Source organism: Phyllostomus hastatus, unplaced genomic scaffold (assembly GCF_019186645.2).
Source record: "Phyllostomus hastatus isolate PE091 unplaced genomic scaffold, TTU_PhHast_1.1 phas_contig_64, whole genome shotgun sequence".
NCBI lineage: Eukaryota > Metazoa > Chordata > Mammalia > Chiroptera > Phyllostomidae > Phyllostomus > Phyllostomus hastatus.
In genome coordinates this window covers 11,442,952-11,459,339 of record NW_025333928.1, presented here as the reverse complement: position 1 = coordinate 11,459,339, position 16,388 = coordinate 11,442,952, and the positions used below count along the sequence as shown (strand labels likewise).

Sequence of the window (16,388 nt, the reverse complement as noted above, 5' to 3'; positions counted from 1 at the left end):
ACCCAGGCCCTCCCCTCTGAGAAATATCTAGCGTTTAACCAACCAATAGGGCAAATGGATGTTGGCCCTGAAGCTCTGGACAGAGGCTCTCTTGAGCACCCACAAAGGTTTCAGTTGCTCTGGACGCCCTGGCCCAGGTTTGGTGACATGGAGAGGCCCCACTAAAGTCCCACAGGTGGAAAGAGCCAGAAACCTGTGTCTGGCAAGAACCAGGCCTGGAACCAGAGCTGTCACTCAGGAAATGGGCAGGCAGCTCAGAACCTGGCAGAGGGTCGCAGCTGCCAGGCTGACCTGTGGCACGGCCACCACGTTGCAGTGGCCTGGGCCAAGCAGCAGGACCCTCATCTGGGGCCTAGGGGCCCCAACAGGAGTGGTAAAGGGCAAAGGTGAGCAGAGGATGAGCAGGTTGGCTAGGGAGAGAGGGGGGAGAATTCAGCAAATTCCAAAAATACAGGTGTAGAGGCTGTTTTCAGCAGGTGATGGAGGCGCCTGCCCACTAGGATGTGCAGGGGCCCACTGTGGGTGGAGATGCAGGCCTGGGAGTTGCTGAGTGACTTCTCTGGGTCAGCCCCTCCCTATACAGTCAGGACAACAGAAGCAGGGGAGGCTACCTGATTTCTGGAGACTGTAGGACAGTCAAGGAGTACCTGTATAGAGTCCTTGAGTTTCAGGTGATGACATATTCATCAGAGCCAGGTGTGGCTCACACCTCAACCACAGGAGGGCCTGTACCCCTGGCTGGGGAGACCCCCCCATGCAAGGGCAAGGCTGACACTAAAAAGCAAGTGGTCCTGGGTCCACCCACCCACACTAGGACATCTTCAAGGGGCCAGAGCCTACACACCCACCCATCAGACCTGCAGAGGCCTGCTCTAGGACACAGGGTGCCCAGTGCCCCTAATCTTGGTATCACCAGAAAAGATGTGGTAGTCAACTCAGAATAAACAGTGAGGACCATCTGTCCCACCACTCCAGGAGAAGGGGGTTTCCCGCTCTCATTGCATATAGGGTGATGAAAAGGCAGTGTCACACTCAAACACACGGAAGGCTTTAATGTCACAGCAGAGAAAGGCGGAGCCAGGACTGGTCCCACCAGATGGTGGGGACTTCCCCAGCAGCCCCCTGTATGGTATGTAGCCAAGGAGTGTGGGGAGCAGAAGTGAACAGTCCTGCGTGCCCATGATGGACAGGGAGTATCAGCCACCCCCGCCCCCGACTATGGCACGAAGTTGCCAACTCCAAGATGACAAACTTCATGTGATGCAGCCATACCTTCAGGCTTCCTCACCCTGGGGATTCTGTGACTCACACCCACACAGATCCTGCAGCCAGCCAGCAGGCAGATGCAGCCTGAGTATCAGGACCCTTCCCCAGAGGGGCACAGAAGCATCTGCCCAGGACCTCCCTGCTTTGTTAGGAAACTAGTGAGGGGAGATGGGAGATTTGGCCAAGAGGTCTGTTCTGCAGGAGCACAGGACAGGAATTGGGCACACACTCAGCTTCTAGCAAGGCAGCTCTGAGTACCCCACATAGCCTGGCTTCACATAGGGACTTCCAAAAGCTGTGAGTGGCTTCTCTTGAATAGCAATTTCCCCAGGAAGCATCACAAATAACCCTGTGCAGTTCAGGGTATAGGGGGCACTGCCTCATTGGGGATGCCGGTTTGGTCCAGGGGTCAGCGGTTACTTGGATCCCCCATATTGGTTGGCCACTGCCCCACTGAGGCAGCTGGGATGTACTGGGGACTCAGAAGTGTATCTGTAGAAAAATACCCAAGGAAGAAGATGCTTGAGAATCAGAGTCTCAAGAACTATTGAGTGCTACCTGGGAGGAGTCCCCCCCACCCCATGACAAGGTTGGGCCACCATGGAGCATCCAGGGAGACATGTCAGCTCACCCCACTAGGGAAGGGCTTGGTAGGCAGAGGTGGGGCTCTGCAAACCCCTCCCAGGCAGGGCCTGGGTCTGAGGGAAGTCAGTGGGGGATTGGGCTAACAGCATCATCATGACAGATAGCAAGCGGGTCCTGAGGCAACAGTGCTTGTTATAGAGCACAGGCCAGCTGACCTGGCTGGGCACCGCCCCCCCCGCCCCCCCCCCCGGCATCCTCCTGCTCACCACCCCATGACCTCAAATTCAACCTCGAAGTTGGGAGGATATGCAACAGGCAGGGCCTGCAGAGGTCCCAGACAACTCAGGGCAGGAAAGTCAGAGTGAAGGGCCATGTGCTGCCTGACAGTCAACACCACCCAGGGTAGAGGGCTGACCGTGGTTGTGCATTGGTGCTGAGTGGGCTGGTGGCTGGGGCCCCTCAGTCCTGTTTGTCCCCTCTCTGCCTCCAGGGGTAGATGAGCTCCCCGAAGAAGAGCTTGCGGCACAAGGAGCCCCAGGAGTGCTTGGGGTGGCAGCCACAGCTGGGGAGGCGGTAGGTGTGTACCACATGATTGTAGGGCAGGGGGTTTATCTGAAAGCACAAGAGCAGCAGTCAGCCTGAGCAAAGCCCCAACTCCCTGGGGCTTGAGGTCTCTGGGCCTCGAAAACCCTTGTGGGTTTCCCTGGGCTAAACAATTGTGTAGCAAGGCCAGCTCTGTGCCAGATGGGCTCTCACCAGTGGTCCATGTGGTAGGATAAATAGCTCAGGAGGGAATGATCTGCTCTGAGCAGGCTACAGGGAGGAGCAGTGGGCTGGGCTGGCAGACTTGCAGACCCCTCAGCATCTGATCTCCCCCAGTGACACTCAAGCCAACCCCACCTGCCTAGACCCAACACTGGCACCCAGTGAGTCACCAAGGGGGGTCACCCAGCAAATAGTCTGCTCCCTCCAGAAGGCTGGAGGCTCCAAGACTTTTTCAAATAAAGGAGTCTAACAGAAAACACATGTGTGTCCTGACTTTTGCCAAATCTGTGCTATTCTCCCTGGAACAAAAGCTCTTGGGGCTCATGGCAGGATTTGGGTACCCAGGGACAAGCAGGCAGGAGCTCTAGGTATTTGACAGTGCAGGGGATCCCGTCCAGGGGCTCTGCTGGGCAAGGTCCCAGGCAGAGATGGTCATGGTGCCCAGAGGCCTTGGGGGTGGGAGAATCTCCCCTTGGGCCCCACCTGTCAGCTTTGCTGGGCCCTTTTGGTTGTACCTTACCCTAGGCCTGTAATGTTCCCAACCCAGGGAAGCACAAAGAAGCCTGATCCCAACTGCCCAAGAATGTGAGCAGTAACATGGCGGGGGGTGGGGGTGGGGGAATCAGCACTAGTGGCACATGGAGGCCTTACCTGCATCAGGAGACGGAGGGGCCTTCCAGCTTCATGCTCCAGGACTCGAAACTTCACACCAGCTGGAGGGAAAGCAAGGTATTCGTGAGGAAAAGGAGTGGCCCCCCAGACCTCAGCAGGCAGCCCCCATTAGTCCTCCTACCCTGTGTGTCAGCAGAAGCAGCATGGACAAAGGAGCTCTGGCAGTGAGGGCCCCTTTGTCTCTGGGTGGCACTCAGAGGCTACCTGGACTCTCCCATCCCTCCCATCCTTCCCATCTGCTGCTGGGCAGATATCAAAGCCTCCTGCACAACTCCACTGAAAGGAAAAGGCTGAATGTCTGGCCAGCAGGGAAGAGCAGCTGGGCTGTGGAGCACAGCCTGTGCTGTCTTCTGAATGAGGACTAGGTTTTCCCACAGAGCCAATGGGAACTTGCTGGGTGGCGGCTGTCCTCCTGGCATCTACATGTCTTCCAAATTCTGTGTGCATGGCCAACTAGGACCCACTATGCCCCTGGCCTGCAGTCTGGACACCCAAGCCTGGGAATTCCCAGGCTGAAGGTTTTTTGAAAAGAGAAATGGGAGCTAATTATCATTTGATGAAGAGGCCCAAGGCAAACTCAGGGAAGAAGAGAGGAGGCAGCAGCATCTGTGGCCTTTCAAGTGAAGTTAAAACAACTCTGCTCTGGCAGGGAGCCAGGGTATGGGGGAGGGGGATGCCGAGTCTCGGGCTCTCCACTTGCATTGTCCAAGCATTCGGAGGTGTGGGTGGAGACTAGGGGCTGAGTGACCTCGGGCAGCACAGTAGATGGGTCCCTGGCCTGGCCACCAGTGGGGAGAGTGCCTTGGAAAGAGGATTTGAGGGTGTTCGGCAGGCAGACTTCAGGCCCAAAGCCTGTAGAAAACCACATTCACACGCTCTGGCTCAGAGCTGTCTGGGAGCAGCCACCATGAGCTGCAGGGTGTGCCCCAAGCTGCCCGGTTACAAACTGGTTGCAGGGCCTCCTTGGCACTGTGACTGTCTCAGGGGCCACCTGAACAGCTGCTAGATAGGGGCTGTGCTGGGGCTTCCTGAGCTCCCCAACATGTTCAACGTCCCTGCACCAACCCCCAACCCCGGAACGGGTTAGGTGGGCCTCCCAAGGTCTGAAGTGGGGCAGCCTCCCCTTGCGGGCATGTGACCAACAGAGTGGTTAGTGTCGGCGTGCAAACAAGCAGCCACCTACACCAGGGATGGCCAGAGGTGGCTGGGATTGGGGAGTGCTGGCCCAGCAATTAGTGGTGTGCTGGGTACAGAGAGGGAGGCACTCTTGTCACACGGATCTGGCCAGCCCAGTGTCATCCGCCCAGTGTCCTGCTGCCTCCAAAGTTGAGGGGCACCAGCAGGCACATACAGCCTCACACAACCACACAGGGACACATCTCTGAGCCACATTCAGGTACCACCTACACCACTGTGGACAGACCTCAGGGCTGATATTCACGGTTGTCACAGGAAAAGGTGAAAACTAACAATGGTCATCTCTATGGCCTCTGAACCCGAGCACCAACTGAGCCCTCCACCTCCAACTTAGTGCAGATGCCCTGGGACCAGGTGTCTCTGTCTTCCCTGCCCACCCACCCTATGCACACCACTGCTTCCAGGCAGGAGGCACACGTGGTGCAGTTGGTGCTTTTCCAGGGCCCACAGGTGTGTGCCTGTCCACCCACCACACAGACCTACCTGCGAGTCTGTAGGGCCGGCAGAGCCGGAGGCCGAGTGCATACAGCGGTAGGGAGTTGATAAGATCCACGAGCAGATGGATCAGACCCTGCACAGTGACCACCAGGAGCCGGAGCTGCAGCATAGACAATGCTCAGGGCCTCTGAGCTGGGACCAGGGCCTGAGCCACACTGACATGCCCACAAGCAGAGCAGCCCAATGGGTCCTGGTCACCCAATGAAGGGTGACCAGAGCCTTGGGAGAGCACGAATCCCACCCTGAGGAGGACACAATCCCCGTCTAGAACATGAAGTCCAAGCATGAAAAGGCAGGGAAGCAGCAGGCAAGAGTGGTTGGCCCTCCCACAAGGTCAGAGGAGATGGTGCTCTGATCCAGCAAAATGAGTCACTGGTCCCTTGGCCCAGACTACCTAGGTGCTGCTCCCCTCCTTCTATCTGAGCTCCCACCCCCATGCCAGGCACTAAGGGGAGACCACCAGTATGACCCACCCACCATGAGTCTTGCCTTCCCTGTTCCCAGCTGAGTGTCCAAGAGCGGTGGGTAGTACTCTCCCAGGGTAGGACCCCTACCCACTCCAGGGCCCAGCATATACTGCCCAGAGAGTCTAGAACAGCCATACCCCACATGGCCTGCAGCAGTGGATGGCCTGCCACAAACTGCCAGACTGGCAAGCACATCTAGCAGTGACCACTCTAAGCACTGTGGGTAAGGCCCCTCAGCCAGGCGTCACACCCAGAGTCTCCCACAGCTCACCAGGGTGAACACCAAGTAGTACAGGGCCGTGGTAGGCAGCAGGAAGACCAGGACGGTGAAGAGCAAAGTCCCAATGAACAACTGCCGGGAGAAGAGTCACCCTCAGCATCAGCTGGAGCTCACGCTGAGGACAGCCCCACCAGCACTGGCCACACCCCTGCTTCCCGTCCCCACCAAGCCTATCCTGTAACTGAGAAGAAAGGGGGGATGCCTGCTGGTGGGACACTGGCTTCCTAAGACAAATGGGAAAGCCCACTCATGATACTCCTGTCTGGTACTGGGAAGGAAATGACTACATGCCCTCCAGACCCAGTGACACCTGGGGGGTGGGGAGGAGAGAGGACCAGCCACCAGGGTGTACAGCCACATGTACCAAAGACTAAAGGGTTGTGAAAATTAGGCAAAAACAAAAGCAAAACAAACAAACAAAAAAAACGTGCCTAGAGGGCACTCCTCAGGGAGGGCCCACGTGTTAGGTCTGAGCAAGCTAACAGGACAAGCCAGAGCCAGGCCCTGTGCCTGGGTCACCTGAAGGCCCACTGCCTAGGTCACCTCTAGGCCCCCTCCTGGGTCACCCTCAGGTCCCACTGCCAAAGTCACTTCTAGTGCCTGCTGACCCACTGGCCTCCTGAGAGCAGGGTCCCCCTTCCACCTGGGGCAAAGTTCTGCACTAAGGGCCCCACATTGGCTCTGTCCCTTGTAGACCCCACTGCAGCAAGTGGACTTCAGGACAGGACAGCAGCTGCCCCCACAGTGCCCACTCAGCAAGGTCTGTTGCACTGGTGCTGGGAGGTCACACTGGCCAGTGGGGCCAGGGTGCCCCCTCCCCTGCAGTTGTTCCCAATACCTGGTCCAGGTCATAGGAGCAGGAGTCCACCCGCTGGCGCAGAACATTCCACTTCTTCCCCCGGAACAGGCGCCAAAGTGAGGACAGGCCACAGATCTTCAGGCAGTAGAGCCTACAGGACATAGGCACCATCAGGGCCCAGCCCGGGCGCCGCACCACCCACACAGCAGCTCAGTCCAAGAGGCCTGTCTGTGGTGCCCAGGGCGTGGAGGGCCGCGCCGGACCAGCCTTCGGGGTTGGGAGCACACACCCACCTGGCACCATAGACATAGAAGCAGTAGATGTGGAAGGTGAGGAGGGCGATGATGTCCGACAGGATGGACAGGGCAACTGTGAGGCCCAGGCAGGCTGAGAGGCCCACATGCCACAGGATTCGCTCGATGAAGGGGGACATGAGGTGGATGTAGCCTGGCAGGAGGGGGTCAGCCCTGAGGGGGTGCTCAGGAGGTCCTGGTCCCCCCAAGTCTTCACTGAGGATGGTACCCGAGGTTGCTGCAAAACTGAGTGACAGACTATGCCACTGGCCATGCTTCAGTAGAGCAGCCAACCTAGCACAGCAGGGCCCCACAAACAATGGACGCAAGGAGGGCAGGAAGCAGGGACCAAGGGGATGGTGCCAGGTCTGGGCCCCCCTGCCCTGCTCAACCAGGGCTTGTATCCCTGGAGTCACACACTTAAGGAGACAAATCAGGGGTCATTGGGAAGTACCTTGGCCCACCCACCCACAGCACTCACTGATCCACAAGTGGATGTGGTACAGGAAGAAGCGGCCTAACACCTGGTCCAGTGCCCGGTTCATCTTGAGCCCAGCAGGTGCACCCATCAGCCACTGAAGCAGATGCTGGAGCTCCTCGGCCACTCGCTGGGAGGACACAGAGGGGCGTGTTGTCCACACACTGGGCCAGCCCATCTGTGCATGCCAAAAGTAGACTGGGCTCCCTCCTCCAGGTGTCTGCACTGCCATCTCCAGTCATGACTGGCACACGGGGTTTCCCACACTTGTCTGGCCATGGAAGCCCTCCCTATATATGTTCTGGGACATGGGGCGGAGAGGCACAACCTACAATGCTGACAATCTTCCCCTGGCCTTCTAGACAGGTAGCCCCTGATGGGAGTCAACCTCCGCATAAAACGTCCTTTCCCCATCTCACCACCCTGGCCACTACAGCCACAGGTACCCTTGGCCTGAGGCTCCAGGATATGGGACAGACCCAGGCCCACTGTGAACCTTTGAGGGGGAACCCACGGGCCCACCCAGTCTTCCTTTACCAAGGACCCACCCTACCACCTGCTGAAGCAGAGGCCTGGGCCTGCCCTGGGTGGATGGCCTCAGGTGAGGGTGAGGGTGTCAAGCCCACCAGGGGCCCAGGTAGTAGGTAGGAGGGCAGGACTGTCCCCTAGAGGGAATTACAGAGGGGAACTCAGAGTCAAATCGATGTTGAATGAAGGCCAGAGACATCACAGGGCGTCTCACAAACAGGCAGGGAAGCTGACCATTGTCCCAGCTGTCTCAGGAGGAAAGCCAACGTCCACGTGCCATGCTGGCCCCAGGGGATGGGCCCTGAGGACTCACAGCCTCTTCACTGACGCTGAGGCCACAGGAGTAACAGCCCTGCCGCACAGTCAGAGGTCTGCCACCACCCCCCTACCCCGCCACCCAGCTCACCTTGCAGGCCTCTCCCGGCCCTGCATGAAGGCCTTAGCCATGGCAGGAGCAATGAGGAGGGGAACAGAACATTCTTTATAAAGAGAGCTTATTTAATATTTAAAGGATAAGAGCTTGGCAGCAGGAAGAGGCTTTCATTTTTAAATTAAATATTTATATTTCTGAGCAGTTTTGCAGAGGAGAGGTCTAGGGTGAAGTTGGCCACAGGCAGAGTGCAGAGGAGGAGGCGAAGCAGCCAAGCCCCTTTCCCAGCCCCCAGACTCTCCTTCCTCCTTCCCTCAGAAGCTGGGCCACGCCAAGGAGCCATGAACACTCTCAGCCTGTGAGGGCTCCTGTCCAGAGTCTGGCCCAGCCACAAGTAGGCCCAGCAAGCACCCATGGCTGGACACTGTCACGGCCAGCAGGGGCTAAGCCCATGTGGGCCACCCGGTCAAGCCTCAGCCACTCAACCACAGGAGGTGCCTGGAGAGGACTGTGGGTAGGCCAAGGGATCAGAGGGACTGCCTTAAGCAAGAAAACCAGCTTCCAACAGAAGTGACAGGGCCTTCAGCTCTGAGAAAGGGAGGCAGAGAAGCTGAATGCAGGGAAGGATGCTATGGCAGGGAGGAGGGGCATGGCACCCAGGTCCTAGAAGCACTGCCCAGATGTGCAAGGCAAATCCAGGTGCACAACAGGTGAGCTGGTACCTCTGGCTATCAGCACGGGAACTACAGACCGACGCTGGGAGCGATGTGACCACTGAAAGGTGGGAGGCCAGAGCTCAACCACACACAGACAGCCCCAGGCACATGAATGTTTCCCATGACGGGGACTGAGTAGAGATGCCAAGCCAAAGGCCAGCCAGGAGAGCAGAAAGAGTCATGCACCGGGGGAGGCAATGGGGATAATGTGATACCAGGCTGGGTGGCAGGAGGTGGGTTCCCGCTAAAAGCCTCAACTGCAGGGTGGCCCCCATACACTACCACCTTCGGGAAGAGAAGGTGGAGGCCAGGAGCTGCAGTGTGACCCAGCTTGGGAGCGTGGGCACCTGGCAGACCCAAGCCTCTGAAGCTCTCAGGGTCAGTGTTAAGGGCTGTTCCAATGGCCAAAAAAGTGGAGGGAAAGAGCTGCTCTGGTTGGTGCAGCAGCCTCTGCTGCCCCCAGGAAAGGCCCCACCCCCACCCCAAGAAACCAGTGCTGGAGTCCAGACCTGGCTCCACCCCATCCAACTCACATCAGCCACAGGTACTAGGGCATCGGCCAGCTGCCCAATTCGGTCTTTCCTGTGGAGCCAGGACAACAGCGCAAGACCTAGGGCCACGTCAAGGAGCACGGAGACAAGCATGTTGGCCTTCCTGGAAGAAGGGGTCCAACAGGAGTGGGTGGTGAGGGCAGCCTGGCTAGAGAGGGTCAGCAAGGATGTGTCTGGTGTGGAGAAGCAGGTGGGGAAGGGCCTGGCCTATGATGCCTCTGGCCACTGCAGAGCAGACCCAGGAAAGGCCCCGAACCTCATCAGCTGGGAGGGGTTCTCGGCTTTCTGGGTGCTGAAGATGAGTGTCAGCTGCTCCAGCCGGTGCCTGAGCTGCTCACATGTGGAGAGCTTGCTCCAGATGAAGGACAGTGGCCACAGCTTGAATACCCTGTGAAGGAGCAGAGATGGATGGGCCTTCAGCTCCTCCTGGAGCTCTCCTGCCTACCAGGGAGCAAGGGTTGCCTCCATGTGGCCAACAACCCTCACTGTGCAGACAGGAAGTACCAGGCCAGGCTCGGCCAGAGTCGCTAATGGCTCCAAACACTGACAGCCACACCCCTGAACTCAGCAGAGCAGGAACACAGGTGAGAGGGCCCAAAGAGCAGCCCAGTGGGGCTCATGGTACATTCATGACCATTAACTGGGAGACCAACCATCGCACAAAGTGCTGACCCCAGGCCACCTTAGTAGTGACAGAATGTGCTGTCTCACCACCCAGCACCTTGCTGTGTTGGATGGGTGACCTTTGTCAAGGGTCTCTGGGCTGACCTGGCTGTCCAATGAGACTGATTTCTCTCTAGGCAAAGGATGCACTGAGATGCTTCCACAGACATTCTAATGTTAAGGGCAGTTGCTTGCAAGCAAAGATGAAGAGAGTACTGCATTGCAACTCAGCCATGCCCAGAGCCCCTTTCCACTCACGACCTTGCTCTTGCTGCCAGCAGGGGACACAAAGGACTTGTGCAAAGTGCAGAGCCACCAACCAGCAAGCACTTAGATTCTTGGGAAAAAAGAGGTCTAGACTTAGAAAAGTTTAAAAGCTTCGTCTCCAACCAAGCAGCTTTAAACCAATGCCAAGAAATGAAAAGAAAGAAAGGGAGGGAGGGAGCAGGGAGAGAGAGAGAGAGAGAGAGAGAGAGAGAGAGAGAGAAAACACGTTCAGCATACACCCCTCCCTGACCAACTCCAATCAAGTGGCAGGTAGCCTCGTACTGGCTGCACAGAGACCCCTGCCTGCACAGCAGTCCCCTCAGTGTTAAGGCCAGCCCTAGGCAGCCTGGACCCCGACAACACCCCTGGGCCTGCCCCAGGGAAACAAAGCGGCTTCATTACTGCAGTGACAGTCATGACTCACGTGAACACGGCTGTGCTGACAGCCACCGCCAATCATTGACCAGCCCCTCCGACAGACAGGCTAATCCATATTCGGGCGCATGAGCAGTTCTTAACTTTTCTTGGTCCTTTGAAAGCCAATAAAAGCTAAGAACCTTCTCCCCCCAAAACTGTACCTAGGCTCAGATGCACTTTGACATACTTCATTCCAAAGGAGTCATGAGACTCTGCAATCCACCCATCCCCTGCAGTACCTACAACCCTAGGCATGCCCACCCACAGCTACCAAGGGCTCTTGCACTGGTGAGCAAGCAAGGCCAGTCCCCAAACCAGACAACTTGAACCCTGGACCTAAGGAAGAGGGTGCCTGGGGGTGTAGCACAGCTGCTCCCCAGCAGGGAGATGGCTTCTCACAGAAAGAGGGGTCCTACAGCCCAGCCAGACACCCTGGTGCTGCCCCCAGCATTCCCCAGGGTCCTCAGGGACTTTTGCAAATCCCTTAGCCAGGCCTGTAGCCAGGAGTGTTCCAGCTGATTCTAGAAAGTAGTCAAGGCTGGGGATCACCACCCCACACCCATGGCTGTCAGTGAATAGGTGCACGCCTGCAGCCTCCAGGGCTGCCTGTCCTATGGGTGCCCAGGCCAAGGAAGTGGGCGGGTCTACATGTGTTCAGGAGTACAAACAACACCCAAGCAGGGCAAACATCAGCTGTCGGCCAGCAACTACCCCATCGCCTCATCTCCCTCTCATGAGCTGGAGCCGTCTGAGGTTCACCCAGTACTCCCCACCAGTGGGGCCTACGCAAGCGCTGAGGTTGTCAGGAAGCCTAGCTTTCCTCGGGAGTGAGGGCCACCAGCACAGTTCCCCTCAGGACGTCCTCTGAAATACCAGGGGTGGAAGTATGAAACAGCTGAGGTGTGGGGGGCAGCTATGAGCCTGAAGAGGGCTGGTCTGGGCCTCCACCCTGAGGGGTGGGCCTAGGACTCAGGAGTCTGACTCCTTCCCACCCCAGCCCCAGGGGCACTTACCGGCAGGTGCTGGCAGCTGAGATGAATGACAGCAGGCAGGCCAGCAGCAGGCAGACGGGCCCCGAGGCCTGCTTGGCCAGCTCCACAAGGATGCTGGCTTCCACACCCTCCGACTGCCAGTGGCTCAGCCGCACAAGGCCCTCATCAAACTGGTCACTTCGGAATAGTGCCTTGCTTCGTGACACTGTATCAAAGACAGCAGCCAAGCCACAAGCACTGGCTGTGGCATCTCCAGCCTGGTGATCAGGCAGGGCTGCAGGCGGGTGCAGCTGGGACAGCAGCACCTTGCGCTGGTCATAGAAGATGAGCATGACCTGGTCCTCACTGTGGGCACCAGGGGAGGTAGGCACCTGCTGATAGGTGGCCTTGCAGCTCCAGAACTTGCTGTCCCTCTCCCGGCACAGCTGGAGCCAAGGCTCGTGGGAGAAGATGGCACCCAGGCCCTCCAGGAAGTGGCCCAGGCTCTCCTCAGGCTCCTGCCGACGGTGGCACCAGGTACCCAGCACAGCCACACCTACTTGGCTGGCCTGCTGCACCTGCGCTAAAAGCTCCTTGACCTGGATGGGGATGAAGGGAAAGTGCACCACAGCCAGGACCACAGCGCTGCTCTGCTCTGGGACCCATCGTCCAATGAGTAGGCCGCTGTCTGCTGAGGTGCAGCACGTGGGGAAGAAAGCTTTAAGCACCATGCTGGAGACACTGGAAGAGAGGGGAGTGGCTTAACTCAGAGCTGCTGCCACCACCACTATGCCTGCATGACCCCAGGGTGGCTGGCAGCACTGCAGCTATAGGCCACCGCCAACATGTGGCACAAACACCCGGTGGGCACATCCCACATGGCCACATGGTTGTGGTGTCCAGGTTTGGGGTTTGGTCATGAAGGTGGGTGGGGGGGTCCCTGGCTGTCCATCTCCCAAGGGCAGTGCCCTCACTTTGCCCTGGCTGTTGTAAGCACAGACCCCAAATCACCATCCTCTGCCCCCCCACCCAAAGCACATCGGTGCTTTCCCCCATCTCACAAATAAGTAGGCTGAAACAGGGATGAGGTTGCATGGCCTTCTTGGTACAACTTGCAAGGAGTGTGGAGGTGAACAAGAGGTTTTATCTTTTGTTTCTAAAGAAACTGATTAGTTTTTTATGTGTAGCACATGGAAAAACGTAGTCTCAATAACACAGCAATGCAAATTAACACTCTGAAGAACGCTGATTTACTTACTAAGCTAGCAAAACTAAAGGTGAAAACTTAAAGAAATTGCTGCTGGGCTGAGGGAAACCGGACACATGCACACTGCTGGTGACTTGGGCACCAGTGCAGATGCCCCAGAAGATGCCCAGAAAGATGCCTGGGAACCTAGGTGCACCCCTCTGCCCAGTCAGCCTCCTGGAGGAGCCTCAGTGCTTAGAGAACAGGCTCAGCTGTCACGGGCCTTTGGCCTATGCTCTAAGCCCCCAGCTGGGCCTAACCTGCCCTGGGAGCCCCATCCATCCGCCACTTCACATCAGGGCTCCCAACAGAGGAGTGTTTCCTCTTGTCACAGCTGAGTATCTCCTTTGGGATGTATTCTTCCAACCAGGTAGCTATCCACAAGTGGGAGTGGGAGAACTTCACCAGCCCTGGGGCATCAAGAGATATCATCATCTTCTCTGAGGGTGAGGGACACCAGCCTTCCTGGCCCTCACCACCCTCACATAGACACCCCCAAGCAGCTGCAATTCCTGAATTTTGTGGGATCCTAAGCCTTAACTTGCCCAGAAGTAAGCTCAATGGGGATGAGGGTTTCCCAGCAAGAGCCTCATTCTTCCACCTGAGCCCCTCCCAGATGAGGCCAAGCAAGCAGCAGGACCTCACACAGCAGGGACTGGGGGTATTCAGCTTGAGGCGTGCCCATTCCCAGACACTGACTGCCCCACATCATAAAGGGCAGAGCAGCCACCCTGAGCTAAGATCCCCACATTGGAGCCCGCACCAGAGGGAGAAACACAGGCCTTGAACTGAGCCTGGGCCTCCAGGTCTCGATGCTCACCACCCCCTTGGGGACAACGGGACAGAGACAGACACACATGTTGGAGCAGTGTGACATTGTAGAAGGCACAGGGAGCCTTTTCCTGAAGATCAGGGGGCACTGGGAGGCCTCACACAAACAGAAATGCCCAGGGCTTAAGAGATCACTGATGTAGCTGCTTTCCTCCCCTGCAGGCAGCCCAACCTGGGGCTAGAGGGTGAAGGCCTCTCCCAGCCATCTTGGAGAAGGGACCTTTCACATCCGTGGGTTCCAGCTGAAAGGATCCATCTGAGTCCAGCAGCAGCAGGACTCCTAAATACACAACTGGTCTAATGATGAATAGATGCTCTGGGGGAAGCTGGGTACATGGTGTTCACTGTGGGAAACTGCATTGCGTTGTACACTCTCTTTGTACGCATTATGCTTCATCTACAAAGTTTACTGAAACAGAAGAAAAAAGCAGCAACTCCTCATGTCTAAGGAACAGCAGAAGGCAGAAGTTGATGTTCTTATCCCTGGGGTAGTGAGAAAGAACTCTTAACAGATTACGGGGCAAATTCCCATTCTTGTTCCCACCTCAGCCTCTGGGAGTGATGAACACAAAGGAGTCTGCTCACATCACACAGCCAGAAAGAGATGAAAGAGCAGGCAATCGATAGCAGAGGTGCAGATGGGAGAAACAGGGCAGCAACTTAGGCAACATGCACATCTTTAAAGACTGTGATTTAAAAAAAATAAAAATAAAAAAAGAGGGAAAAAAGAAAAAAAGGACACACGCCTGGAAAAGCCTGCCCTGTTAAGAACAACACCAAGTTACCTTGTGAAACAAGACATTCCCAGATCAGTCGGGATCTCTAGGATGCCCCTTCCCACAGAACCACAGGCCAACAGTCTACCTTATTAAGTGGGAGGTGTACTTTCCTCTCATCCTTTGAATGAACTGATTCCAGGGAAAAGCCCAGATATGACTGGCCAGGGACATCTCACTGACTGAAACCCTCCTCTGTGAAGCCTCCCAGTCACTGTTCTTCAATAGCTCACAATTAGTTTTTACCCCATGTCGTTTGTGTTTTAAAAAACATTTTTTTTCCTCATGCTTTGTGAATAGTGCCTTCCCCCCTATCATTTCAGAAGAATGGATTCTATTTTTTGCCCTTTACTTCAGTCAGGGACAACTATAAAGTTCCTCTGACCCTGAATGCCCTTCCGAGGAGTCCACAGCGGGGCCCAAGTTGCATGGGTCAAAGGGAACCAGCCAGGCGCCCTTCACTCTGCAGGGTATTGGCACCAGGCTCCTGGCCAAAAGAACCCACGCGGCCCTGCCACAAAACCTCCCGGTCTGGGAAAACGCGCTCCTGGGGCGGGCGGCGGGGAGGCGCTGGCGGGGGCCGCTCCCTGCCCTCCTAAGTCGCAGGCCGGTCCTAGGCCGTGGCTAGTGGCGTCCCCATTTCATGGATGATGAAAGAGACTCCGAATGGCTAGAGGAATGCGCCGGCCCCGGGAGAGGACTCCGGTATACCCTTTCGATCTCCTTCGCCTGAGCCCAATCCCGCCGCCGCCAGGGAGTCAGGCCCACAGCCGGTGCCCCGGGCCGGAGGGGCGGCGCCCTAAGGTCACACCACGCGGACGCCGGCCCTCCCCGCGAATGCTCACCGGCTGCTCCCGGGGGAAGCGCGCCCTCGGGCGGCGGGTTCGGGGTGGGGTTGGGGACAGCGTTGGGCCGGCGCGGGCAGTCAACAGTGGTCCCAGCTCCCACAGCCCTACAGCAGGAGTGCCGCGGGACGCGAGCCCCATTTCCGCTGGCTCCTATCGTCGCCGCGCGACGGTCCGGCCCCCAAAGGCGCTCGGACTGCCCGCCAGCCGTGCCCGAGCGTTCCGCGCACGCTAAGTTCCCGTTCCCGGAGCCCGTGACTGGCGAGCGCAGCGTCCTTGTAGCTCCACAGCCTCCTTGTTACCCACCCCCGCAGCGTCCTTGTCCCTCCATGCATCGCTTTGTGCTCCCCTCAGCGTCCTTGCCCCCCCATTTACTCTACCCGCAGCATCCCCAGCACCCCCGCCCCCCAATAGTCCCTCCACCTTCCCACAGTTGGCAAAGCTCCCCGGGATTTCCTCATCTGAAGAACCCGAGCTTTTGAGAGGCCCCCACTCTCCCAGAGTGATAGGGCCCCCAGGCCCTACGTGTGATTCCAGAAAGAGCTGCCTCCCCAGCTCCAGGCTGCCCCTTCCCTTAGCACATTGGTCTCTGTAGAAGGTCGCCCCCAGATCCCATCCCGACCCCCACCCCTTGCCCCAGGAGCAGGTGGACTAGGAAGTGGTTGGGTCCCGGAGGATCAGCCCAGAGGCTTCTGCCATGTGATCATCAGGGGGAGCTCCTGGCCCCTCCTGCCCTGGGGAACAATCACGCTAACACCAGCCTCAACAACTGTTGAGCACCTACTGCACACACTTGACATTGACCCATTTAATCCCCCTCCCACAGGGCTGGGACGTTTGGAGAGAAACTTATCAGAGGTGAAAGTCCTAAAAACCACAGACCCCAATGTCCTTGTGATAAACAGGA

General features: G+C 57.4%; 1 protein-coding gene across 1 annotated transcript; it reads right to left on the bottom strand.

Annotated features, from left to right (window-relative positions):
* Positions 1-1,026: 1,026 nt before the first annotated feature.
* On the bottom strand, positions 1,027-15,673 carry PIGQ (phosphatidylinositol glycan anchor biosynthesis class Q). The gene is made up of 11 exons (XM_045849086.1): positions 15,482-15,673; positions 11,826-12,524; positions 9,722-9,853; positions 9,448-9,568; positions 7,304-7,430; positions 6,823-6,976; positions 6,569-6,680; positions 5,722-5,802; positions 4,969-5,083; positions 3,268-3,329; positions 1,027-2,463 (listed from the first exon to the last, which is right to left on the bottom strand). The coding sequence occupies exons 2-11, from the start codon at positions 12,512-12,514 to the stop codon at positions 2,311-2,313; spliced, it is 1,746 nt and encodes a 581-aa protein (XP_045705042.1). The 5' UTR covers positions 12,515-12,524; positions 15,482-15,673; the 3' UTR covers positions 1,027-2,310.
* Between the last annotated feature and the right edge of the window lie 715 nt (positions 15,674-16,388).

Bases quoted from the DNA above. Each gene is read 5' to 3' on its own strand.
- PIGQ (XM_045849086.1), bottom strand. From the start codon at position 12,514: ATGGTGCTTAAAGCTTTCTTCCCCACGTGCTGCACCTCAGCAGACAGC. The intron at 7,431-9,447 runs GTGAGTTGGATG...GTGTCCTCCCAG, and splicing joins CCCTAGTACCTGTGGCTGAT to CGAGTGGCCGAGGAGCTCCA. The intron at 6,681-6,822 runs GTGGGTGTGTGC...TATGTCCTGTAG, and splicing joins TTCTATGTCTATGGTGCCAG to GCTCTACTGCCTGAAGATCT.